Source organism: Tupaia chinensis, unplaced genomic scaffold (genome assembly GCF_000334495.1).
Source record: "Tupaia chinensis unplaced genomic scaffold, TupChi_1.0 Scaffold000042_2, whole genome shotgun sequence".
NCBI classification, from domain to species: Eukaryota; Metazoa; Chordata; class Mammalia; order Scandentia; family Tupaiidae; genus Tupaia; species Tupaia belangeri.
Window position 1 is genome coordinate 1,167,456 of NW_006159498.1, and position 27,477 is coordinate 1,194,932.

Sequence of the window (27,477 nt, forward strand, 5' to 3'; positions counted from 1 at the left end):
GTGTAAAGAGTGGGGAGGGGAAGAGCATAAAAAAGAAAATTTGGGGGGGAAATGGAGAGGTAAGACATTTGTGGGATGTAGATATGGTTTATTATTTGTTGATGAGGACGTGCGTATTTTCTCAACTGGGCTGGACTGAGGTATGTGTCACGCTGGGTAAAGTCTCTTTAAAATCTAAATGATGTATAGCGATTAAATGTATAAATAATTAAAATTAATAAATAAAAACTTATTTAAAAAGAATGGATAAGTAAAATAAATATAAAAAATATTTTTTAAGATTTTTAAGAAAAAGAATAATCATATAATGAGTTGAAGTACCAATTTACCTGATTATTTTTTCTGATTTTCTTTTTGTATATAGCATTTTTGTACTTTAAAAAACAGTAGGGGGACCAGCAGATGGTGTAATGGCTATGTCACTGCATTTCCATGTAGTTGACCACTGTTCAAGTCCCAGACCCAGTGGCTTAAACTCACACCAAGTGCATGTGCGTGCTTGCTCAAGATCCCAAGAGGAGAATGGAGGAGAAGGGATTGTGGCGTGGCCATCCCCCCAGGGGGTGATTTCTTGCTTTCTTTCTCTCTGTCTCTCTCTCTGTCTTTCTGGTGAGCGCACGTGCCCTATAGCAAAAAACAGTGGGGACCAGCTCTGGTACAGTGGCAATGTACTGCCCAAGACAAGCCGGGTCCCACTTGGTGACTGGTTTGACTCTCCATCCTCCTCAGCCTGAAGCACAGCAGGCATGCACACAGTGCCTGAGAGCCAGTGGACTGGAAGACTGAAAGAAAGCGGTGGTGTGACCAGACCCTGTGGAGAGTGCTCCCCTTTCTGTCTGCCTTTCTCATGTATGCACACACCACATCCACACTAGCATGAGTGAAAGAAAAAGGAAGCCAAACTTTAGAGGGCATGTAGTATGAGCCAGAAAAGAAACTGGGAGGACAGCAGCGTGGTCTCTTCAACAAGTCAGTGTCGTGAGTAAAAGAAACGGGGTGGGGGGGCAGTGGGTCAAGAGCCTTAAAAACAGCAGCTGAAGGTCAGGTGTGGGCACTGGTTTGCACAAAGAAGCATGGAAGACCTATTTTGGACATCTAGAGAAAGCAGAATGTGACTGAGTATTAGCTGATCTCAAAGAACGATGATTTACTTCATTCGAGGTGTTGATGACTTCCCTTCGTTCCTCCTTTTCTGTATGTTAGAAATGATAATAAATGCAAAAAAAAAAAGAAAGAGACCTAAACAAGAGCCATTCGCGGGTCTCACATTCACCCATATCTCAGCTCCTGCTCCTGTCAATTTTTGGTTGGACCTTTTAACCCATGGGGATAGGAGGGTCTGAGAGGAGACTTTTCAGAGAAGCAGTGTAAGCAGTGGCATAGTCAGACTATTTGTTTATTGAAGCTTTATTTGAAATTAGAAAAAGGAGAACGGGAGGTGCCAGCAGGTGGTGTGGTGGTTATGGACGGCTGGCCCCCCCCTGGCCAACCACCGGTCGCTTGCTCTCTCACTTTCCCTCTCTCTCTTTCTCTCTCGCTCTGTCCCTCTCTGGTCAAATTTAAAAAATAAATAAATAAATAAATAAATGAATAAATAAAGATAAATGAAATAATTCTTTTAAAAAAAAAAAAAAAAGGAGAATGGGGTTCCAGTTTATTCCCCACTACAGGGAGCTGGTGAAACAAGTACCCAGCTCACTAGTGAGTGGACACCCTTTCATGTGTTGTACCGGCTGCTGTGTGAACCACGGTCTGGGATAGGACCTGGGAAAACACCCAGCAAACACACATGTCTGTACATGCACGTACACACACAACACGAGACTGTGTTGGTTATAGTTCATATGTTTGCATTTATGAAGAAGAAAGATTATAAGAAACAAAAACCTGCCAACACTTTTTTTTTTTCTATAGGGCGTGTGCGTTCACCAGACAGAGAGAGAGAGAGAGAGAGACAGAAAGCAAGAAATCACCCCCCAGAGGGGATGGTCACGCCGCAATCCCTTCTCCTCCATTCTCCTCTTGGGATCTTGGGCACGCATGCACATGCGCCCGGCGTGAGTTTTAAGCCACCGGGTCCAGGATGCAAACCGCAGTCGACTACGTGGGAGTCCAGCGACGTAGCCATTACGCTAACTGCTGGTTCCCAAACCTGCCAACACTTTAACAGTGGACTCCTTCCTGGTTATTACGGGCTTTTTGTCATTGTATTTAATTTGCCAGGGGGCACATGTACTCAAAAGAGCCAGACAGACGGACAGGAAGAAAGCACTTCCCGATGGAGCGTGGTCATGTTGCAGTCCTTATTCTTCATTTCTCTATCCAGTCAGGATTTGGGGTGTGTTGTTCAAGCTGACAGCTCTGGAATTCGAACTATGTCGTTGGCCATCTGAGATCAGTTTCTTTAACACCAAACCATTGAGATGGCCTAGTATTAACATTTTAATTGTTGGGGCCAGCAGTTGGCATAATGGCTATGTCACTGGACTCCCATGTAGTCGACAGCAGTTTGAGTCCCGGACCCAGTGGCTTAAACTCACACCGGGCGCATGTGTGTACATGCCCAAGATCCCAAGAGGAGAATGGGGGAGAAGGGATTGCGGCATGGCCATCCCCCCAGGGGGTGATTTCTCGCTTTCTGTCTCTCTGTCTCTCTCTGTCTTCCTGGCGAGTGCACGTGCCCTGTAGCGAAAACCTCTCCAAAAAAAATTTTTTTTAATTGTCAATTATTTTATTAATGATCGTTTTGCTTTCCAAATTTCCTACAGTGTGTATTACTCTTATAGTTTGGTAACAATAAACACCGAAGAGGCTGTTCTCTCTTAGCAGTGTAGGTTTTCTGTAGTCAATGTGCCCTGCTCACCTAGGACTTCGATTTTGCCTTGATCATTCTCAGGGTTCCATGAGTTGTGTTCTTGAGTAAAGAGACCTAATTGTCCCACACTCTTACTTTCTAAGTTCTCATAAAGGTAAAACCAAAACAGAAAAGTCTAACTTTTTAAAAGTAAGCTTTGATAAAGTTTTCTCCTTGTTACAAATGTATCATGTTGATTCTTGTACTACAAAATCAGAGCAGTGTTGCTTTTTGAGATGAGGAGTGTTGTTTTGTAGAATGAGCTGAGAATATCAAGAAGAGTCAATCCTAGAGCTGTGGAGACGTCGTTGTATCTCAGGGACGTTAGGTTTCTCTATTCCATAAATCTTGTAGTAAGTTTGTGGGCAGAAGGTTGGTGGTTCATATAGAAGAGAACGACTCCACAGGTTACCGTGTCCATTTTCTTTGCTGTTAGAAGGTATGCCTGTGGGGCCAGCAGGTGGCATAGTGGTTAAGGTGCTGGATTCCCACATGGCTGACCAGTGTTCAAGTCCCATACCCATGGCTCGAAACTCAAACAGGACATGCGTGTGTGCCCAGAATCCTGAGAAGAGCATGGAGGAGAAGGATTGCCACGTATACATACTCCCGGTGGGGGGGATTTCTCACTTTCTCTCTGTCTCTTCTGGTGAGTGGACGTGCCCTATAGCAAAAGTCTCTCTGGAAAAAAAAGAGGTATGCTAGGTCTGCATTGGTACTTTCAGACAGATTGAAACAAACAACTTATGCCAATGTTTGTATTTTTAGCAGATCATCAGATACTTTTTGAAAAAAATTATTCATGTGTCTTAGTGGAGGTGTCAATAAGAGACAAAGCATTTTATAGGAGATGAGAACATTTGCAGTTGTGCTAGGTGATCTTATTAAGGAAAAGTGTCGTGTTATTCTTTGGGGAGGTAATGACTGCTGTGGGTCAAGCCGCAGGTGGTGTCCTGGTCGCGTGATGATAGACTTCAAAAGGTGCCTCTGATTCTCTTTGGTGCATCAGATATTTAGTGTGTTGTAGTTAGTCAACCATTGGCTGTCTGTTTAATTAGGCTGAACCATGTGAAAACTGCCAGCGTGTGCCCATTTGGGACTAGAGAAGAGCAGTTTCATTTGGTTCAGCCCAATGGAGCACGGAGTATTTCTGTGCTGTAGCTAGTGTAGAGTGAGTTGGGTTTTGGTTGCTGCAGTCCACAGTGTCGTTTCTTGCTTGGATAATAATTGCATACAAGTGAACTTCAAGCACCCTTTCTTCTGCGTTAAAATCACTGATGATTAGAAAACTACACATACCTTCTCTCTGGTCAGTATTATCCATCAGCTTTCCCAGTCGTCTCAGAAACAATTAATGAACGTAAATTGGAACTCTGGAAGTTTATTAAAATATTTTTATTGCTTTGTTTTATTTTAGTCTCAGATGCAAACATCAGTGGGAATTGTCCCTACACAAGCAATTGCAACGGGCCCCACTGCAGATCCTGAAAAACGCAAACTGATACAGCAGCAGCTGGTTCTACTGCTTCACGCTCATAAGTGTCAGCGACGAGAACAAGCGAATGGAGAGGTTCGGGCCTGCTCGCTCCCGCACTGTCGAACCATGAAAAATGTGTTGAATCACATGACGCATTGTCAGGCTGGGAAAGCCTGCCAAGGTGAGTGTTGCTCTTCGAATTTCCAGGGGCAGAGGTCAGGGCAGAATCTGCCTTTCTCACTCACACAGCTCTCTTGTTCACAAGACGCTCGCAGCTGAAGTGCCGACGTCCTCTCCGGGAACATGTGACTGTCACATGCCCCACACGGGCAGACGTCTGCCTGGAAGGTCTACCTGCTGAGGGGAAAGGCACTTTGGTTTTCTAACACTCTGTACACTGCATGAGGCTGTGCCCCTTATTTGTTCTTTTCTTCCTTCCTCTGTCATGGAAGACATTTGTCACTTCTTGAGCACTGTCTTTGTCATAAATGTTCAGTCGTGGTTTTCTTTAGGCAGCGATCGTAGCGCACACGCACATGCAGACACATACCCTTCCCGGTACCCTGAGTGTCCATCTCGTGGGTAGACCCAGACCAGGAGCAGCCACAGCCTTGTTCCTCTGCCCTGGGCCTTGAGGCTCCGCTGGGTGACAGTGCAGTCGTCCTGAGTGATGGTTAGTGCATTGGGAACCGTACACTGTGTCAACCCTGGGGAGGTGGCAAGTCAGGCACCTCAAGTGCCCTCTGTCCCCTCTTTTATGGCAGACCCGCAGTTCTACCTGAGGTAGTGTTTCCTGTTAGTGACTGTGCTTCCCTTTAATCTTTGTCCTCTTTCCTTCTCTTCTCACTTATGCTCAGAAACTTTGGGGAGATCTCTCCCTAGTCTCCCTCTCTCTCACTGACCTTTGTGAGTTCCCCAAGTAACCCTGATTATGATGGGGAGCAAAGAGGGGTGAGTGTAGGCCTTTGGAAGATGAAGCCTGAGAACAACCAGAGCCAGTTGCCCTCGCCGGTATATTACAGAGTGCCCAGGCACCCTTCCAGACCTCCACAGACTGCTCATCTGCTTCTGTCTCCATTTCTTCAACTATAGTATTTAGATGGTTTCATCTTTAAGTAAACCTTAACATTTTAATTTTACGTAGTGACATTACAGAACTACTTGTTCTCCCTTTCATTGCAGTTGTTCGGTTTTGCAGGTTGAGTAGTTTCTGTTCTGTTTTGTGGGATGAACTTAATCACCCATCATTCATAACATTGCTTCTCTGGGAAGTTTTTGTGTAGAATTCTCAATAGTCAACTTACAAACTTTTTGAGAGACTGTTTGTAAGTTGAGGACTGCCTGTACTGTGTTACGGTTACACTTGTTACCATTTTCTTATGGAATCTGGCATTATAATTTAGGTGTAATTGAAAGTGCGACGATTTGGATAGAAAAATAACATCTCGTTGTTTTTCTGGTCATAGTTGCCCATTGTGCATCTTCACGACAAATCATCTCTCATTGGAAGAACTGCACACGACATGACTGTCCTGTTTGCCTCCCTTTGAAAAATGCCAGTGACAAGCGAAACCAACAAAGTAAGTGAGCACGGGGGCAGAGGAGCCTGGAGATGAGAATAGAAGCAGTTTCTAAGAGAATGTGGAGAGTAGGTAGGGAGTGGGCAGGGGCTCTGAGCCCCAGTGAGGCAGGCGAGCAGCACCCTGAGTGGCGATGGCGCTGAGAGGGCAGGCTGCGGCTGTGGCGTCCACGGCACGCTGGAATTGCCCTTGTCGCCTCTCCCCTGCCCCTGCACACACGCACTTGCAGCAAACCGGCAGAGTCACTTTGATCAGAGAGCTAGCGTGAAGATTTGGTTTTCCCGACAGTCTCAGCATGTGAGGATTCAATGCCATATCACTATAATGGCAATGATGTTGGGGGAGGGTAAAGGGGATACTTCTTTTGGAGTTGGAAACCCCTTACCCTAAAGTAAGCTTTGAAGGCTCTCATAACGTTCGTTCCCTCCTATTTGGAGATGCAGTTCCCAGACCTGTTTGTGTAACTAACCGTTTGTTCAGCTTCAGGTTGAGAGTCTGGTCCGGGACTGGCACATCCTGATCACTCCATTGTTTGGTCGTCTTCCAAGTCATCTGTGTAGCACTTAGCACGGCCGGTCCCCCAGTGTCCCTGTTCATCAGGAGGCCTGTGTGTGGCTCCTCGGGGCTCCCTGCCATTTGTAGGCATCAGAACAGTGGGAAGAATGAGCATCTCTTGCCATCTGACTCCTTTTCCTGTCATTTTAGTGGTGAACTGCGGTCTTAGGGTGTGTCCCTCAGTGTGGGGCAACTAGGAAGCGCCTTCGTTCTCATTTCACTCTCCAGCCACAGCTGCTCCCGGGGATTCTTCCAGCACAGCATGGCCACCCGCATTCCCCTCGTGCCCCTGTTCATCTTGCTGCCTTCCCCTTTATGTGTGTTGAGCATTCCTTCCTCTCATTCTTCTCAACCATCTTCCTCTAGACCAGCTGCTGCCTGGAGAACACACGTTGCTTTTCTGTCTGGTTGTTTCTGAGCGGACAGGGGGTGGTGGAGAGAGCACCTCAGGCGTCATGCGCCACCGAGGGTCACATGGCTCCCTCACGGGAGTCGGGCCAGCGGGTGCTATAGCACAGGGTGTCCATGTCACGGAGGGGAGGGACTTCTGGTAAAGGGATCTGCTCTCCTTCCCTACAGAGGAACCACAGGAATTGTCCTTTAAAAGTCACTTTTCTAAATCAGTAGATTATTCTTTGACTGGGCAAATTCGGAATTAATACATATTTTCCCCAGTGTGTCTTACATAAATGAAGTTCCGGAGTCTGAGTTTTCCAAGGCCATGTATTTGGGACCATAGTTCTAGTAGAGTACAGTCTGTTTGTCCTCCACGTCACGTCACTGTGAAACTTTTTTTTCAAATCAGTATAGTGTATTGTGGTCATTAATATTTTGCATTTTAGGACACATGTTAGTAATGAGCTCTTTAGTTTGTTTGTTTGTTTGTTGTTTAGGCTTTGCTATAGAGTCCGTGCACTCACCAGAGAGAGACAGGGAGAGGGAAAATGAGAAATCACCACCCAAGGGGACGACCATACCTCAGTCCCTTCTCCATTTTCTTCTTGGGATTTTGGGCATGTGCGTACATGCACCTGGTGTAATTTGCAAGCCGTCGCATCCAGGGCTCAAACCACGGTGCCCAGGCTCCCACACAGCCAACTGCAGTTGGAGTCCTGGACCTGGTGACTTGAAACTCACAGCAGGCACATGTGTGTGCCCTGGATCCTAGGAGGAGGATGTAGGAGAAGGAATTGCGGCATGACCATCCCCTCTGGAGGGTGATTTCTCACTGTCTCTCTCCTCTCCAATGAGTGTACACTCCCTAAGGTAAAAACCTCTACAAAATTATTTATTTATTTATTTATTTATTGTTGAGGTTGTAGACGTACAATGTTAATTCCATGATTAATGAGCTAAGATTTCATGGGTTTTTTTGGGGGGGGAGGGGGGAGGTTTTTGCTATAGGGCGCATGTGCTCACCAGACAGAGAGAAACAGAGAGACGGAAAGTGAGAAATCATCCCCCAGGGGGAATGGCCACACCACAATCCCTTCTCCATTCTCCTCTTGGGATCTTGGACATGCACACACACGTGGCTAGCGTGCGTTTAAGCCACTGGGTCTGGGACTCAAACCACAGTCACCTACACGAGAGTCCAGCAACAAAGCCATTGAGCCAACCGCTGGTCCCACCTTTTTCTTTTTAAAGAAGAATTTTTATTCTTTAACTTTTATTTATTTCTTTTAATTTGACCAGAGAGGGACAGAGAGAGCAAAGTGAGAAAGCAAGCCGTCAGTTCTGGAACTCGAACCGTGGTCGGCCATGTGGGAAGCGGCAGCTTCTCTTCTGCTATGTTTGTGCTTTCCCCCCCCATTCTTTTTTTTTTTTTTTTTTTTTTCCTAATAGGATTTTGGGGACCAGTGGGTGGCATGGTGGTTAAGGTGCTGGACACCCCCACATGGCCGACCACAGGTTTGAGTCCCGGACTTGGCAGCTTGCTTTCTTTCTTTCTCCCTCTCTCTCTCTCTCCCCTCTGGTCAAATTAAAATAAATGAATAAATATATATATTTTTTGTTTATTTTTTTTTTAAAAGGATTTTGCCTTAGGTTGTGTGTGATCTCTAGAGAGAGACAGAGGCAGTGAGAGGGAAAGTGAGAAATCACCCCCCAGAGAGGATGGCTCCACCACCGTCCCTTATCCTCTCAGGGTCTTGGGCATACACACACACATGTCCAGTATGAGTTTCAAGCCACCAGGTCCGGGACTGGAACCGTGGTCAGCCATGTGGGAGTCCAGCAACATAACCACTAAGCCATCTGCTGGACCCCCTAGGATTTCATTCTTTTAAGTTGAGGGTGTGGCTTTTCTGTGATCTTTTGTTTTCAGTACATACTACCATGAAAATGGTAAGCTTTAGTGATTTATCTTTTTAAGAAACATTTATGTGGTTTTTAAAAGAAAGAAAATAATGTATGTGGTTTTAAAAACACTCTTACAACTGCCTAAATGTTGTGAAAATTGATTCTGTACCTCTTCTCTTGAGTGGTAAACCACAGTGTGTCTGCTAGTCATAATGTAAGATGTTACCAAGGAAATTTCACACTATAAAGTCACAGGGAAGACCTGGACGTTTTGCAGGGTTTTGGTGGTGTTTCCTGAAAGAAATAAAAGCACCTATTTTAAAATGCCGAATGCTTCTAAAACAGGTTTCACTGTGGAGTGTATTTCCCAGCTCCAGCACTGCAGTTTTATGAGTGCAGAATTGTTCGATGAGTGAGAAAGTGTTAGCCAATTCTTCCTGTACATTTTTGTTGTTTCTCCTCTTCTAAAGCAAAGTGTGCTTACAGGACGTGAACCCTGCTGTAAGGGTCCTGGGAGAAAAACTTGAGTCAAAGCAGTTACGGTAGGGGCCAGCAGGTGGTATGGTGGTTAAGGTGCTAGACTCCCACATGGGCCAGCATGGTTCGAATTCCAGAGCCAGTAGGTTGAAAATCACGCTAGTGCATGTACATGTGTGCTCAAAATCCCAAGAGGAGGATGAAGAGGGATTACAGCATGGTCATCCCCTGTGGGGAGTGATTTCTCACTTTCCCTCTCTCTGTCTCTGTCTGGCAAGTTACACACACCTTATGGCAAAAACCTTAAATTTTTTAAAAAGGGGGAGGACAGTTACAGTGATGTCAAGGGAATGAGGCAGAGGCAGATCAGTTCTTGCAGGGAAATCGAAGTATGCCCAGATTACTCCACGTAGAAAGTGGGGCCTGATGAAGCCCCAGCAAACAGAGTAACAGAGGGAGAATTTTCTAGACCATAGGCCTAGTGTCAGCACAGTGCACAACCTGGTGGAGATGGACCTGACTGGACTCAGGTTCCCATGCAGGTGAGCCAGTTCAGAGGCTGGACTGCGGCTAGCCGTGCAGGCCTGTGGGACTCACTGCTCTGTGGAGGCAGCATTTGAGGGGCCCAGTCTGTGCTCCCCAGACACTGCTGCCATGGAGCCCGGTCCTACCTGTGCACGGTCAGCACACATTCCATGCCCTGACCTCTGCACTCTGGCTCTGCGTACCACCTGTGACACTAGCCCCACGTACTTTTGACATGGAACCCGTACCATTCATTACTTTTTGGTCTATGTGGAGATTTTGGGGTGTTTTATTTCTTTTTGCTTATTTTCTAGAACTTCTGAAATCACTGACCTTGGGCTATCTTTTTGTTTGTTTGTTTGTTTGTTTTTGCTTTTTTGGAAAGGTTTTTGCTGTAGGGCACGTGCTCTCACCAGAAAGAAAGGGAAAGACAGAGAGACAGAAAGTGAGAAGTCACCCCCCGGGGGGACAGCCACACTGCAATCCCTTCTCCTCCATTCTCTCAGGATCTTGCGCAAGCACACACATGTGCCTGGCGTGAGTTTAAGCCATTGAGTCTAGGACTCAAACTGTGGTCAACTATATGGGAGTCCAGCAACATAGCCATTATGCCAACTGCTTGTCCCAAAGAATTATTTTATTTGACTTTATTTATTTATAATTTGACCAGAGAGGAACAGAGTAAGAGAGAGAGAGTAAGAATGCAATCCTCCAGGCCTAGGACTCCAACCACAGTCGGCCATGTGAGAGTCCAGCACCCCTAACCACCATGTCACCTGCTACCCCCCTGGGCTATCTTATTATGTCCATTTTTTTGTTGAATAATTAGGACTTTTCAAGGTATAAATCTATTGTCAGTCCTACCGTCTGTCTGGCAGTAAATTCCAGTGCCCAGGGCAACATAGAATGCTGGGGGTGCTTGAACCCCTGACTTCCTGTTGGTAAGGTTCTTGCATTCTGAATGTGGTCCTCAGTCCAAATGCACAACTGCTCCCTGTTTGTGTTAGAATTGTGGGAATGTGGGCCCATCCCAGACCTCTTGTATTAAAATCTGCATTTCTTTTTTCTTTTCTTTTTTTTTTTTTGAGAGAGAGATTTTTGCTATAGGGCGTATCCACTGCCCAGAGAGACAGAGAGAGACCGTAAGCGAGAAATCACCCCCCAGGAGGGATGGCCCCAGCACAGTCCCTTCTCCATTCTCCTCTCAGAATTTTTGGCATGCATACACATGCATCTGGTGTGAGCTTCAGGCCGCCAGGTCTGGTATTCAAACTGCAGTTAGCCACATGGGAGTCCAGCACCTTAACTACTACACCACCTGCTGACCCCTTCTTCTCTTTATTGTCAGAGGGTGCATGTACTTGCTAGAGAGGCAGAGAATGAGTACAGGGGATGGGAGAGAGGGGGAAAGCAGCCTCCAATGAGGCGTGGTCACACCACAGTCCCTTCTCCATTTCTCTATCCTGATGGGATTCGGGGCACACACGCTCATGCACCAGCATGTTTTTCAAGCCACTGGGGCCCAGATTCAAACTGCATTCAGCCATGTAGGATGTCATATTCTTAACCACTAGGCCATAGGGCCATTGGTCTGCACATTGAACCCTGAGGTGCACCACTCCGAATACCTGGGAAGTAGCAGCCACCTGTGTCTCTGGCAGAGCTGCTGAAAAAGTGGAGTCATTCACGGGAGACTGCGTTTCCCTCCATAATCCCCCGAGAATGGTCAGAACCAGAGCCCCAGAGCTGACCCCAAGCCACTCGCCACCCACACTGCTGAGAGCCACTCGTGCACTGGCGGCTGGCAGCTGCCCAGCCTGGCCCTGAGTCCCTGTGGCAGCTCAGCGCTCCTGCTCTCCCCATGCTAAGAGTTCCATGTTTAGGCCCCTCTGGCAGCTTAACACCTCCTCCTTCGTGGCTCTGGGCTGCAGTCTGCCTCCTCAGACTTGCACTCATGGAGCCATCTCCAGGTGCTCGCCAACAGACCCTTGAGAGCTCTTGAAGATGCCATGTGAACACCCCCGTTGACAGCTCTAGTGGGGATGGAGATTGAGCGGCTAGAGAGTGCTCCGTTGTCGTGGCTGAGTACCAGTCCTTGGTGTCACATCTCATCACAGTAGCTCCCCTGCTCTTCCAGTAGCGTAATGGTGTGTGGCTTCTGAAGAAGGCCCCATCCAAGGGCTCACGGCCTGCCCGTGATGGGGAGCCAGTCTCAGCTGGGGCAGTGCCTCCTACCCAAGTGCTTCTCTTCATTACCATGTCCTGCGCTGACTGGGTGTCACAGTGGTACCTGCACCTTCGCAGGGGTGTCTGCACTCTGAGGAAAGTCTAGGGCTGCTTTTCTAGAAGAGAGCCAGGCAAAGACAAGGTAATAACTTGTTTTGTCTGCTTTATGGTGTATCTCCCTCCACCCTGATGAAGCTGTGAAATTTAATTTGTGTCAGTTTTCATCAAGTTTCCAGATCAAGTCCACTTTTACTGAGAGTAATTGGGCCTGAAGTCTCCTGGTTAAACGAAGATTTTGAATTAGAGCTGTATTGGGTCCTTGGAAAAGTCATGATGTATTTTTCTATGCAAAAGTGTGTCATGGCTTTTCTGACAACCCAGTAGACGCTGTGTGAATCTCAGCAGAGGGTCTTTGTGCTCGCTGAGGAAGGACCACATTTTTTGCTGTGAAGAGCGGCTGGAGGATCCTGGAAAGGGCCCAGTACAAACTTGGCATTTTGTTTTTCATGTCATGGGCTCTCTTGCCTACAAAAGGAGGGGAATGGTGAGGCAGAGGGAGGTGAGCCTTTGCAGGAAGCCACAGGGGCCAGACAGTGGCACAGCGGCTAAAAGCTGTGCTCTGCAAGGGTGATCCATGTGGAAAGAGTCAGGGCTCGAGCCCAGAGGCATCCCAGCATATGCCAGGCGTACTCGTGGCTGTGAGCCGGGACTGGCTGAGGCTGAGGTAGATGACCACTTCAAGACTACAGGGTGCTGCCTCTCTGGCGCTCTCTCGCCTGGGGAGGAGATCGGTGAATAAACTAAAAGAGAGGCAGAGCCGGTCCACAGTAGTGTGTACTGGTAGGCTCTGCAGCTCAGTACGCCGAGGCCATGCAGGACACCTGCGTGCCGTTCTCAGCCCACCTCGGGAGCAGGGCACAGCGGTACATCTTAGATGTGAACAGCCCCAGGTACTTGGGACTGAGGCGGAAGGGCTGAGACATGGCAAGACCCTGTCTCGGGGGGAGGAAAACAAGAAAGAGAGAAAAGTAGATGTGGGGTATGATGTGACATCCTAAGAATTGATGACACTTGAAATGCACCATTAAGCTCTAGGAAAGAAAATAAAGGTAAAAGTGACAAAAAGCAGTATTTTTTTTAGAGGCTTTTGCTATAGGGCGTGTGCACTCACCAGAAAGACAGAGACAGAGAGGCAGAAAGCAAGAAATCACCCCCCAGGGGGGATGGCCACACCGCAATCCCTTCTCCTCCATTCTCCTCTTGGGATCTTGGGCACACACGCACACACGCTTGGCGTGAGTTTGAGTCACCAAATCTGGGACACGAACTGCAGTTGACTACATGGGAGTCCAGCGACACAGCCATTACGCCAGCCGCTGGTCCCACACATTCGAAAGGATATAAGCCTCAGCAATACGGAAAACTTACAACTGTGAAAGCCTTGCTCTCGGGATGCCACACAGGCACGGCGTTGCTCTCTGAGCTCTCCAGTCGCCTCGTCCCTCCCTAGGCACTCAGTAGGCTGACTTCTTTTCAAAATACAGAAACCTTTGCGTTAAGGAAACACACACACACTCAGTACGGTGAGTGGCCAGACCCCGGCTGCCTTGGGGGCCCTCTGAATGCAAGCCTCCCAGGCAGAGGCCTTGGGTTCAGGAAGGCATTCATCCCCGGTGGATTGGGGGCTAAATGGGTGGCACAGAGGAGAGTGTCGGGGACAGAGAGCAGGGCAGGAAGGGGTACAGCTCAGGTACAGCTCAGCTGCCACAGCTTCACCCAGATGTGGACCTGTCGGGGAGACATGTCCTCAGTTCAGGCTCCTCTCCACACTTCATCACTGTGTGTATCAAATATAGTCTAGGTTTATTTTTCTGCTACCACAGCATTATAGAAAAATAAACTCTCCTATCATTACGTTCCTTTTTACATCCTAGTTCTTTAAACATTTTGAGCATATTGATTTCAGAAGCGTGATGGACACATGTTCAAAGTTTTAGAGAGTGTTAACTGAACACAACACTCGTACAGGGTGACATGTGACTGTTACTGGCTTCAGCTCCACACACACACCGTGAAGTACACCTCGGGGATCACTTTTCATTTACAGTAATAGGTGCTTGGTGTGTGTCATGGTGTCTAATGGACTTTAATGAGGTTGAGATCTGAGAGTCCGTATTAGAAAAACTAATAGTTGGAATGTGCAGTTACTAAGAATTTTTTTACGCATTTTGGTATAATTAAGTTGCTCTGATAAGTATGTGAGTTGTTTATTGCAGCTGCATTGATGTTTGAATGTGAGAATATTGTTGTCACCAGAGTGGTGTGAATTTGAAAGAAAGACTTTGTGCTAGTGTTTCAAATGCCAGAAGTCATGTGTTATAGTATGAGTTTTATAAGCTTGTTTTTAACGTGAGTAGTTCGTGGAAGTTAGAGAGAAAGGAACTTTTAAGAATAAGAGTCGCCATGTGATGAATACCAAATGAGCACATTGCCGTGTATGGGCGATGGGTAGGGGAAGGGTTGTTGAGCTGAATTGGACGTAGTCAGTGAGCTACGAGTTTGGGGTCATCTCTCACTTACCTAAAGCCATTTGGAGAAGGGTTCTTTAGTTGACATTGGCTTTTTCCTTTCATCTCGGGGAACAGGCAGGTCAGGCAGAGGGAGCTGCTGGTGATGCCCAAGGCAGAGCTAGCTCCTGAGGAGAAGTGCTGAGCCGACCCTGGGAAGAGTGAGAACCCAGACTCTCAGGCCTCGCTCACTGCAGTCAGGTGCCGGGTTTCTTTTTTCTTTCTTTTTTTTTTAAAAAAAAAGATTGATTGATTGATTTCCATTTGTTACTGTTAGTTTTTTATTATTATTATTATTATTTGATGAGACAGAAAGGGAAAGTGAGAAAGCAAGCCACCAGGTCCGGGACTTGAACCATGGTTAGCCATGTGGGAATCCAGCGCCCTTATCCACCACACCACCTGCTGACCCCGGTGCCGGGTTTCTTGAACGGCCTCATCAGGCCAGAGCACTCTGCAGGGTGCACTGCTGTGTAGCACCCAAGGGAAAGTCTGGCTCGTGCTGTCGTGGCCATGCAAGCACGCTTCCCGGAATCACCGTTCTGCTATTTAGATCGCGTCACAGATCGATTCATGTAAATTCACAGCTGGACATCACCTCTGCTCTCTGCTGATCCCTCTGTGCCTGCCCAGGTGAGCAGTGAAGGGGAGAGCGCAGGAGGGGGCTCCTTTGTGCATCTCAGAGATGGCCATCCGCCCCAGGGTCGAGCTCTCTGCCTTCTCACACATTTGCTGCTCCGTGAACTGACTTCATCGGCGTGTGCAGACCTTAAATACATGTTAGTTTTTATTAAGTGATCTCTATGTGATTTTATGGTCTGTTACATTCTCTGGAGTTAGCGGGAAAGTCATGACGCATTTTTGCGTAGAAAAACAGAAAAGTACATCATAACTTTCCCAACAACCTAAAAATATAGAAGCTTGAATTTTCTTCAGCTCCTCAGCTATATCTAGACAGAATAGATGAATAAGAAAATAATACTCTTTCCTTTTTTTAGCGTAGCTCCTTTCTCATTAGCCTTGTTTAATGCTTTATTTGATCATTTCAGTTGCTTCTTAGTAGTTTGTGCGTCATCTGTGAGCTTCTCCCTTTCACTGACCTGTTCTGTTTGTTTGTTTGTTTGTTATAGCTATCCTGGGGTCTCCAGCTAGTGGGATTCAAAACACGATTGGCTCTGTTGGCACGGGACAGCAGAATGCTGCTTCGTTAAGTAACCCCAACCCCATCGACCCCAGCTCCATGCAGCGTGCCTATGCTGCTCTCGGACTCCCCTACATGAACCAGACCCAGACGCAGCTGCAGCCTCAGGTTCCTGGCCAGCAACCAGCACAGCCTCAAGCCCACCAGCAGATGAGGTCTCTGAACCCCCTGGGTAAGTCAAGGAGCCTCCTACTCCCTCTGTCCAAATGTAGCAGATGGAGTGACCACTCTTACTGGGACACAGGGCTGCTGTCGGCTGGTGTTTCCACTTCAAATGCAGTGGTTGGGAAAAAACCTTCCATAAGAAAGCTAGTGTCTAGAATGGGGAAGGTGTCACATGCTCGTAAAAGGAGCAGCATTGGCAGATGAAGCAGCGTCTTGGTTCTCTCTGGACTGTCTCATGAGGACGCCTCACGTGGCCCAGCATGCAGATGCTGCAGGCCAGGATCGTGCTGTGGCACTTCCAGGTGCTCTGCCACGTCCCAACATGGGCATCCGAGACCGCTGTCTGAGGGTTAGGGTGTATCAGTGTCCCCTGTCATCACCCATCGTCTGAGCCTTTGGGCAGTTGCTCACACAGCTCCACAGTTCTGCTGTTTCTGCACATTGGTTCTTTTCAATGGTCACGGTTCTTATAGGACTTGGGCTTAAACTCAGCAGTAGTGTCTGTGAACTCAAGGCTCGTTGTACTAGTTCTGTTCTTTTTTAAATTTTATTTATTATTATTTTTAATTTGAAAGGGGAAGTGAGAAAGTAAGCCAGCAGAACTTAATCTGCTGTCTGCTATGTGGGAGTCCAGTGTCTTAACTACCATGCCACCTGCCAGCCCAGTTTTGTTCTTTTTTTTTTTTTTAAAGAATTATTTAACTTTATTTATTTATTTTAATTTGTCTAGAGAGGGACAGATTGAAAGAAAGAGAGAGAAAGAGAAAGTGAGAAAGCAAGCTACCAGGTCCAGGACTTGAACCATGGTTCACCATGTGGGAGTCCAGCGCCTTTAACCACCACGCCACCTGCCAGCCTAATTTTGTTCTTTCCTTAATAAAACAAGTGTTTTTATACTTAAATGATGCTTAGAAATTGACCAGATGAAATAATCTCATTGTTGCTTTTTGGAAAACCACTGCCCTGCTAAGTATCTGTTTAATACTGACCAGGAGACCAGCGTAGCTGCTCCATGGGACTGTAGTTCTAAGATTCCGGTTCTAATCTCACTCCATTCCTGTCAGAAGTATAACATGGGGACAAGACTGCTAATCTCTCTTGAGTCTCAACTTTTTTACTTTAATATGGAGAGTGCAGACAAATTATTTTTCTTCCTTTTAATTTCTATAGTTCAGATTTACAGTATGAAAAGTAAACAAACAAAAAAAAGACACAAATGTGTCAACTTAGTTGTTTTTAGGATGTGGTATTAATGAAATAGAGTCAAAGTTTGGGGCTGCAAGTGGGAAATTAGTTTTCCCTGACAGCCATGGCCTGTACTACGCCACATTGAGCTGGTAAGCGCGCCTTGCCTCGGCTGAAGAGTGAGGTGGGAAGCCATTTACAGCCCAATCTGTGCCCTCCTGAGACACAATGTGGAGTCCCTCAGAATCACTCACTCATATGCTGATAGGTCACCCATTACCAAAACTTTTAACTGTGTATTATCATTTAGGAGCTGGTTGATTTCTTTGCTTTGTCTTTTAATTAAGGAAATAACCCCATGAACATTCCAGCAGGAGGAATAACAGCAGATCAGCAGAACCTGATATCAGAATCGGCTCTTCCAACTGCCCTTGGGGCCACAAAGTAAGACCCCTGTTTTTATTGGGGCTCCTGAGTGACTGTTAGACACAAAAATGGGCTAAGAATCACAAAAACTCTGATTCTTTCTGAATGTGTGACTGGGAGAGTGGGGAGACGAGTGCTGTTGTGTTCCGTTTGATAATAGAGGTAGGACGGGCAGTACGCAGTCTTAGGTTTCATCGTGTGCACATCACGTGCCTCTTCTCACTTACACTTATTGAAGACATGTATGGTTGCAGAACCTTGCTTGGAAGAAGCTCATTAGATTCATGTCCGTAGATAAATGAAGTGTCCCTGTTCCCCCATAGCCCACTGATAAATGACAGCGCCAACTCTGGTAACATTGGAAGCCTCAGCACCATCCCCACAGCCGCACCTCCGTCTAGCACCGGCGTTCGGAAAGGCTGGCACGAACACGTCACTCAGGACCTGCGGAGCCATCTAGTGCATAAACTGTACGTACCTATGCCCGCCCGTAGTGCACATTTTGTGGCTGATAGCAGTGTGACAAGTTTTGCAGCTTCGCAAATGTCTGATTTTCTTCTGAAGTCGCCCGTCAGTCCCCAGGTGACGGTACCTTAGGAGCTGAAGCATTTGCGTATGTCTTTAAAAGAGCTACCATACAGCGGGTAGAGCCCTAGCAGCAGGGCATCCCAGCAGCACCCCCTGCCTCCCTACTCTGGGATGTATAAGGGGGCTGGGATTAGCTCCATAGCTTTGCCTTATTTTGTGGCTCAGGGTTGTAGTTGTAGAGACTCCTGAGAATTGGGGCCTGGTAAGGAAGGATGGTGTGATGGTACCCTTCAGCCAGGTAGCAAACGGAGACCAACAGTTAATTTTCTTATGCTAGTTATCTTAAATTGAAGGTAAAGTTAAACAATTAGATTTCTTTTGAGTTTTTTTTTTCTTTTTCTTTTTTTTTGTTTTTGTTTTTTTTTTTTTTTGGAGAGATTTTTCACTGTAGGGCGCGTGCACTCGCCAGACAGACAGAGAGAGACATAGAGACAGAAAGCGAGAAATCACCCCCCAGGGGGGATGGTCACGCCGCAATCCTTTCTCCTCCATTCTCCTCTCGGGATCTTGGGCATGCACGCACACGTGCCTGGCGTGAGTTTTAAGCCACCGGGTCCGGGACGCGAACCGCGGTCTACTACATGGGAGTCCAGCGACATAGCCATTACGCTAACTGCTGGTTCCCTATTTTTTTTTTATTGTTTGTTTGTTTGGAGAGGTTTTTGCTGTAGGGCGCCTGCGCTTGCCAGAAAAACAGAGAGACAGAGATAAAAAGTGAGAAATCACCCCCCCAGAGGGGATGGCCACGCTGCAATCCCTTCTCCTCTCAGGATCTTGGGCACGCACACACACACTCCCAGTGTAAGTTTAAGCCACTGGGTCCGGGACTTGAACCATGGTCAGCTACATGGGAGCGCGATGACATAGCCATTATGCCAACTGCTGGTCCTTAGGGTGTTTTTTTTTTTTTTTATTTTTCTCCTTACCAAGGAAAATTTTATCATGTTCTTTTGTAAGAAATGGTTTTAAAATTAGGAATTTGATTGGAGCCAGCAGGTGGTGTGGTGGTTAAGGCAGCGGGATTCTCACATGACTGACTGCATTTTGAGTTCTGGACTGTATGGCTTAAAACTCAGGCCAGGCATGTGTGCATACGTGTCCAAGGTCCTGAGAGGGACATAGAAGAGGTGGGATTGCAGTGTGGCCATTCCCCTCCGTAGTGTGACTTCTTACTGTCCCTCTTTCATAACTCTGTCTCTCTCCTCGCTGGCAAGTTCACACACCCAGTGGCAAAAACCTAAATAAAAAATGCTTTCGAAATTAGGAATTTGAAATGATACTATTGCTGATATAACCCAGCAGCATATATTTAAGAGCAAAATAACTGTGTTTGAGATGTATGAAAATTAATAGGTCATAGTTGTTTCCAGGGACTAACTTAACTTGTGTGGTGTTTTGTTTTTGTTTTTGTTTTTTTAAGAGATTTTTGCCATAGGGTGTGTGCACTTGCCAAAGAGACAGAGAGAAAGAGAGAAATCACACACACACACCCCAGGGGAAATGGCCAGGCCTCAGTCCCTTCTCCTTCATTCTCCTCTCAGGATTTTGGGTACATATGCACATGCGACCAGTACAGGTTTCAAGCCATCAGGCCTGGGACTTAAACCACAGTCAGCCATGTGGGAGTCTTGCGCCTGACTACTGCCACTTGCTGGCCCCCACTTATGTCTTCTTTTACTAAGCTAGAAAGATTTGGAATTTCTCTCGGCACTGTGTCACCCCTGTAGGGATGGTCTGACTTTGTCATTCTTATTTAACCGTGTTGAAAGTAGGCTGCTATTGTCCTTTCAGTGTCCAGGCCATCTTCCCGACGCCTGACCCTGCAGCTCTGAAGGACCGCCGCATGGAGAACCTGGTAGCCTACGCAAAGAAAGTAGAAGGGGACATGTACGAGTCTGCCAACAGCAGGGTGGGTAACCAGCAACGTGTCCAGCAGCTGTGCCAGAAAGGGTTGCGTCTGCTTGGTTTGTCATCCAGAGTTGGGGAAATCTGTATTGTCAGAGGAGGCTCCCACCTTGGCCTTGAGGCACTTACCAGGGGGACCTCCCAGATCCAACACAAGGTTCTTCCACTACATGTCAAATAAGGTATCCAAAATTGCATTTTACCCACGGAATACATTTTTTAATAGGTGTTCTTTATAGTGCGTGTATTACATTATTGCCAGGACCAGTGAAAATTCAAGAAGAGACTCAGTTGTGGAATGAAATGCAGCTTATTAAGTGCCTACTGTTTGCTAAGTCCTGTAAAGTCACTAGGAATTCAACAAGTTTGCTGAATATTTTTTTTGCCAGTGCACGTAATGAAAAAGCTAGTGGGGCCGATAGGTGGCGTGGTGGTTAAGGGCACTGGACTCCTGCATGGCCAACCGTGGTTCAAGTCCCAGACCTGGCGGCTTGCTTTCTCACTTTTTCTCTCTCTCTCTGTCCCTCTCTGGTCAAATTTAAGTAAGTAAATAAAGTTAAATAAAATAATTCTTTAAAAAAAAAAAACCTAGTTTGTTGTTAGTACATAAGGAATAGTATATATTGGTTCCTTATATATAGTTATATTTGTAACTCCTTAACATTGGATGTTATTGCTTTTTAGGATGAATACTATCATTTGTTAGCAGAGAAAATCTACAAGATACAGAAAGAATTAGAAGAAAAACGGAGGTCACGTTTACATAAGCAAGGCATCTTGGGTAACCAGCCGACCTTACCAGCCCCAGGAACCCAGCCCCCTGGTATTCCGCAGGCACAGTCTGTGAGACCTCCAAGTAAGGATTTCCTTCCTTCCCTTCTACCCCTTCAGTGTGTTTGCGGCATGTTTCTGAGAAGACAACAGTGTTCTCTGTAAGCTAGCACTGAGGAACTGCTGGTGTGGCCCTGGCTGTGTGGGGATGTTTGCTGTTCCTTGGGAAGGCCTTTAAGGGGGTGCTGGCCTCAGAACACAAGTGCTTTGGGAGCTGTTGCTGTTTTTGCCCTTTTAATTCTGAAGTCTTTAGTAAGAAATTTCTTATTAATAAATCAAGGAATATTTGGGGGCCAGCAGATGACATGATGGTTAAGGTGCCAAACTCCCACATGACCAGTCACAGTTCTAGCCCCAGACCCAGTGGCTTGAAAATCACATCCAACGTGTGAGGATGCGTGCCCGCGGGCGGGGGGGTTACAGTGTGACCATCTACCCAGGGGGTGATCTCTCACTCTCTCTCTCTCTCTCTCTGGTGAGCACACACCATCCTATGGAAGAAACCTTATATGAATAAATAGATAAATCAGGAATATTTTAATAACCAGATTTTGGGTTTTGTGTTTCTTTTCTTTTTTTTTTTTTTTTTTTTTTTTTTTGACATCGGTGAGTGGCCCGCTCCGCCAGCGTAGAGGGCCCCCTGCCTCTGGCAGTGAATCGCATGCAGGTCTCTCAAGGTATTTAACTGTTTATTGTGAGTCACATTTTAGTTTAACGTTCAGCAGTCTCAGCTTCTTCCTCTCCTCTTACGTGTGTGTTTCTTTGTAGCCTTTTCTTGACTTTTTTTTCCTTTCTTTTTTTTTTTTTTTTTTTGCTGGTGAGCAAATTTTCCATTCTTTAGGGTAGAACATATCTATTTGAAAGTTTAGAAATTATAGCAGGATCTTCAAAGAGATCAGAAGTAAGACTTAGCATTTATTTTTTAAATACATGGGGGTCATTACAGTGTCCAAAAGGGAAATATTCTAGAGAGGGTTAGAAGCATGTCTAAATGCCCAAAGGCAAGCTGTGCAAGTGGGTGCTGGGGCAGGTCTGGGCATGAGAGAGCGACACACAGAGGTCCCATGTGGCAACAGGTGGGGGCAGCCGTCTGAGCAGCCGTGCAGGGGTCTTCCTCGGGTAGAGACGTGTGTTTGCTGGGACGAAGCAGTCATCTATCCTGTAGAGTTTAAGTCTTCCCGCTCATGACACACGGCAGCCTGAGCAGTAGGACCTTTCCTTCCTTGGCAGTGAAGTAAGATGCCACATCCAGAAAGTTCTGCAGAAAGAGCCTCGCTGCAGCATGTGGAGAGGAGAAGAAAAGTCGCTTCAAACTGGGTGGCAGTCTTACTGCATTCTGAAAAAGATGGAACAGAGAAATCCATATGGAAAAAGCTTTTCTGTGATGTGTTGGGGCTAGCCTAGAGGGGTGAGAGAGATCAGGAAGTTGAAGAAGTTGAGCTGCAGGGAAGTGGCTGAATGCGGTGTGGGGAGGGTGTGGGCTGGTCTGGGTGGGCAGATGTTCCTGTACGTGGTGTGCCGAGACCACTGCCCAGCCGCAGGATAACTGTGGGGCATTGTCGAGGCCCAGTGTACCAGCCTCCCTGCCGTCACATCTAGGTGATGTGGGTACATGGATTTCAGCTCTGTTAGTACATTGGCTTCTCTAGGGGAGGGAGCCCTGAAAGTCCTCCCGGCCTGCGCCAGGCCTCGTCAGCTTGAGAGTGACACCTACAGGTAGAAGTTGAAGGGAGTGGCTGAGTGCCTAGGGAGACCCCGTCACGGCACAGCAGTATCAAGGCAGCGCCCTCAGAGAGCCCCACAAGGATTCTGTTAGATCCCAGTGCTGGTTCTACGACTCACTTGAACTGTGTTTATTTAGAGCTCAGAGTTTACAGAGTATTATTGGAAGTTCGGAAGAACTAACCATGACCTGGAGACACTTGCTGACTTGCAAAGTTTCCTTCAGAGGCATGGCGTTTCTACAAACTGCCAAGGCTGGGCTAGAGAGCTGCTGGCCTCTGGGCACTTCCTAAACACTTGAAGTGGTTGTAAAATTTAAATAATGCTTTGAAGGCCAGCCCCATAGTCTTAGTGGGGGGTGGGGGGCACAAGGCTGGCTGCGGTTCAAATCCTGGCCCCAGTGGTTCAAAGAGCACTTGGTGCACTTCCATGTTTGTAATCTTGCTGGGATGGAGAGATGGGTGAGAGGCAGTGTACAGTCACACCCTTACAGAGCGTACCTTCTTGCATGCTTACTTGCTCCCTGAAGAGGGCACGTGCCCTATGACAATTAAAGAAGCACAGTGTTTTGAATTAGCACAGATTCTGACAGTAAATATGAACCCAGCCAAGGAGCTCAGAAGTTGGGCTGAAGGGATCAGCCTTCCTGCGTGGAGGAGCTGAGGGCCAGCTGCTGCAGGAGGGTCAGGCAGAGGTGTGCTCAGACACTCATCCTGGTCCTAGGAAGGTCTGCTCCAGAGACGGGGGTCGCCCCAGCAGTCCCGGCCCTGGCAGTTCCTCCCCTCCCTTGGGGCTTTCATGCTGCATGTGGTGTGCTGCCTTCAGGGCCGTTCGGCCTTGGCCTCGGCCTCGTCTGTGCTTTACCTGATGTTCCGCCCTCGTGCCCTGGCCCTGCTCTAGCACTTCTCATCATACCACCTCACTCCTCACCCCCACACTAGAGCCGTTTTCCCTGGCTGTGGGAAAGTTGGTTCCTTAACTGTCTTCTCTGAGTAATGGAGTGATTTCCGTCCAGCTGTCTGTGTTGCCTGTGTATCTGTCTCATTTTATTGAACATTTACTTGGTAAGCTGTAATTCTGCCTTCCCACTGGTGCTTTTCCTAATGAACCATTGTGGGTACGTTTACAGGGATGAATTCATTTAACCCCATGTCCTTGGGGAATGTGCAGTTGCCACAGGCGCCCATGGGCCCGCGGGCAGCCTCTCCCATGAGCCACTCTGTGCAGATGAGCAGCCTGGGCTCCGTGCCAGGGGTGAGTACTTCTCTCCCGAGCTGGGCTGCTGCAGACAACCCCTGCTCTCACTTGGGGACGTCCTCTGCAGGGAGTCAGCATAGTGTCCGAGACTCTTGGGCACTCATTCCTTTCAACTTGGGTTGTGCTTTACTTCCTTCATCTCTCTCTCCCTTTACTACTGGGAGACTTGTTATTCCAGTTTATGGGCATAACAAGTTCATAGAAATTTGTGGCTTGGCGAGAACATGAGAGTTGAGGCTGGAGTCAGTAGCCTCAGATAAGTGACCAAGAGGGACTCAGTCGAGCTTGCTCTCTGGCTGCTTTCGAGCTGCAGAACATGAGTAGCAGGCTGCCTTGAACTTGAGGGGTGGCATGCTACTGATTTCTGTTCAGGGGGTGATTCCAGGTGGACTCACCTGAGAGGTACCTGAGAAAGTGTTAAGTGTGAGGAGCCAGGAGTGCTGACGAGGGGGTCCCCCTGCAAGGAATTGGTGGGCTTGAGCCATGTGCTCTGTAGCTGAGCTGAGAGGCCCTTGTCTCTGTGGTGGCACTGTCTATCTCTGACTCTGCCCTGGTACTCTGAACTGTGCTGTCGTGGTGTGGTTGTCTTGCAGATGGCCATTTCACCTTCCCGCATGCCGCAGCCTCCGAACATGATGGGCACCCACGCCAACAGCATGCTGGCCCAGGCCCCTGCTCAGAGCCAGTTCCTGTCGCAGAACCAGTTCCCATCATCCAGCGGGGCCATGAGCGTGAGCAGCGTGGGCATGGGGCAGCCGACAGCCCAGACAGGCGTGTCGCAGGTATGCTCTATGTAGGGGCTGTGGGCACCTCTGTTTCCATAGCCCAGCATCCGTGACAGGAGCCTGCCTCACAGTCCATGGGTGCTGGAGTTCTGGAACACACGTTTCATTGTCTTGTGTCAGTATCTCTTTTTCCAAATGTCTCTGTAACTTTTGATTTCTTTGGAACTCCTCTTTTCCTCTCCAGACCAACTTCATCCCAAAGTGGAATGGTTGTGATTTTTTAGTTCGTATGCTTTTGTGTTTTAATCTTTGGGTTTCTAGTTGCTGTTTTCTTATTCTTTCTTTGTACATTTACCTATGTATTTCTTCTGAGAGGAAGGCAGAAAGATAGATAGGCACCCATGACAGAATTTTCACACCACGACCCTAACCCCGGCCGCAGCCAACCCAGCTCACAGGCACGCATGTATGTGTTCCATGTCGGCAGCGAGAGCGCGAGGCCTTCTGGCCTCAGCATAACAGGGTGGTGTGTGAACACACCACCACAGCTGCCTGGTTGTGTATTTTAAGCGTTAAATTGCTTTCATGGTAGTGCATGCATGCACATGCAGAAAAGAGAAATGCAAGTATGTCCCTCACAGGGTCTCATTGTGCCACGACCCCCTTCCTGAGCCCTCCAGCTCCTTAGGATCCTGGGGACCTGCATATGTACACAGTGTGTTTTCAGGCTGACCCAGGGATTCAAACCCATGATTAGCCTATGAACTGCAGCTGGACCTAATCTAAGCCTAACATGTGATCCTGAGCAACACTGGGATTTAAAAAAGGAAATGAGAACAGTCTCTTGAATTCACTCCTAATAATTTGGTTTATATGTTGTTTCCTTTCTCTCCCCTGCCCAGGTGAAGTTGAACTAACCGAATCATTTGAGTAGTTCTCTTGTTGAGTATGTTTTTAATTATTTAGTCTAAAACTGAAGAAAACTATTTTCCATTTATTTTATTGCCTTTTTTCTCATTTGCTTATTATAGATTGTAGATTACTACTCTACACAAAAATGTGTATGTATTTAAAACAGGCCAGTAGCCAGCTGGTGACGTAGTGGTTAAAGCACTGGACTACCACATGGCTGACCATAGTTCAAGTCCCAGACCCAGCAGCGTGAAAATCACACTGGGCACATGCATGCTCAAAATCCCAGAAGGAGAATGGAGGAGAAGGGATTGCAGTGTGGCCATTCCCCTGGGGGATGATTTCTCACTGTCTCTCTGCTTCTCGCCTGGCAGCATACACACCCTATGGCAAAAAAACACTTTTACAAAATTTCATTTAAAAAAATTTTTTTTAGAGCAGGCCAAATCTTTCCCAAAAGATAAAACATGTTTCAAATTTTTAACATGAAATAATGTTAAATCACTAAATGCTAAGTTTACTCAGTAAAATTTATTAATGCCCAATTTTCCATAGTATCTCTGCCCTAGAACAAGAGTGAGCAAGCTTCGTCCATACTGGCCAGATGGCAAATACCTGCAGTTTGTGGGTCACACAGTCTTGTTTTAATTCTTCCCCTCTGCCGCTGCACTATACAAGCAGCCAGGCTAGCCGGTGGCACAGCGGTGCTCTCTGAGGTACTGTGCTTCGGAAGTGTCCGGTTCTAGTCCGGAGGCCCCCTGAGGACTGGGCACACATGTGTCCATGATCCAGGGCGGGGAGAAGGCTTGGGGTGGATCGTGGTGTTAAGACCCAGGGAACCAGCAGTTAGCGTAATGGCTATGTCGCTGGACTCCCACGTAGTCGACTGTGATTCGCGTCCCAGACCTGGTGGCTTAAAACTCAAGCCGGGCGTGTGTGCGTGCATGCCCAAGATCCCGAGAGGAGAATGGAAAAGAAGGGATTGCGGCGTGACCATCCCCCCTGGGGGGTGAGTTCTCGCTTTCTCTCTCTATTTCTCTCTCTGTCTGTCTGGCGAACGCATGCGCCCTATAGCAAAAACCTCTCCAAAAGAAAAGAAAAAGACCCCGTGGTGGACAGGGTAGCCATGCACAGCAGGTAAGTGCTGTACAGAGGAAGCCACATCCCACGTGAGCAGGTCCTAGCCCCAGCGTCTGGAAAAGCACATCAGGTGTGCTGAGAGTTCTGGCAGGATGGAGAGCTGGATGAGGGAAGGAGTGCAGTGTGACCAGATCTTAGGGGTTCTTTCTCCCACACACGTGTGCACGTTACAGGGTTAAACAGCTCGCTCTTTTTACCCCTGGGCCATCATTTGCCAACTTCTGCTCAAAAGAAGCAATTTGGAATTGTTTTTAAAAGGTCCACAGATAATTTTGAGGTGTGTCCCTAGTTGAGAACCATTACGCTGAAATAATTTCTGTGCTTCAACATCTTGCTTTTTAAATAAAGGGAAAAACTTTCCTTTAGCCTGTGTTATGGGTGGGTATTATGGAGCATGAAGTAATAAGCTGAATGAACCTGTGTATGTTAGTTTAAGCCAGAAGTTTCCGAAGGTATCTTAGCTATATAAATCCAAATGAGAAACATTTGCAGTGTTAATTTAGTGGAGCAAACATATTATAAGTGTACCAGTTTTTTGTTTGTTTGTTTTTTGTTTGGTTTTTGGTTTTTTTGTGGTTTTTTTTGTTTTTTGTTTTTTGGGTTTTTTTTTGAGAGCACTCAAGAGCACCTGAAAACAAGACAGAGGGAGAGAGAGCGAGAGGTGTTTCTGACAGGGTCTGACTCTTCCCATCCTCTGCTCCAGCCTCCCAGTTAGCTGGATCCACCAGGGCACCCCGTTGAACTTGAGCCTCCTGTGTGGTACCAACTTCGTGCAGTGAGTCCCTACTGCTTACACTTGGGACTCAGCAGACTTTCAGATTGGGATTCATACATTTATTTCCTTAAATCTGCTGTCAC

At 47.2% G+C, this 27,477-nt stretch overlaps 1 protein-coding gene across 1 annotated transcript in view; it reads left to right on the forward strand.

The window, feature by feature from the left end:
- Nucleotides 1–27,477, forward strand: part of CREBBP (CREB binding lysine acetyltransferase) — a gene marked incomplete at its 5' end in the record, with an annotated part of 133,216 nt that overhangs the window by 60,556 nt on the left and 45,183 nt on the right. Inside the window, 10 exon segments of the mRNA XM_027773232.1 lie at nt 4,272–4,512; nt 5,798–5,911; nt 15,693–15,935; nt 17,461–17,557; nt 17,863–18,009; nt 19,919–20,036; nt 20,717–20,888; nt 21,496–21,540; nt 23,715–23,839; nt 24,436–24,624. Coding sequence (XP_027629033.1) covers nt 4,272–4,512; nt 5,798–5,911; nt 15,693–15,935; nt 17,461–17,557; nt 17,863–18,009; nt 19,919–20,036; nt 20,717–20,888; nt 21,496–21,540; nt 23,715–23,839; nt 24,436–24,624 — 1,491 coding nt within the window.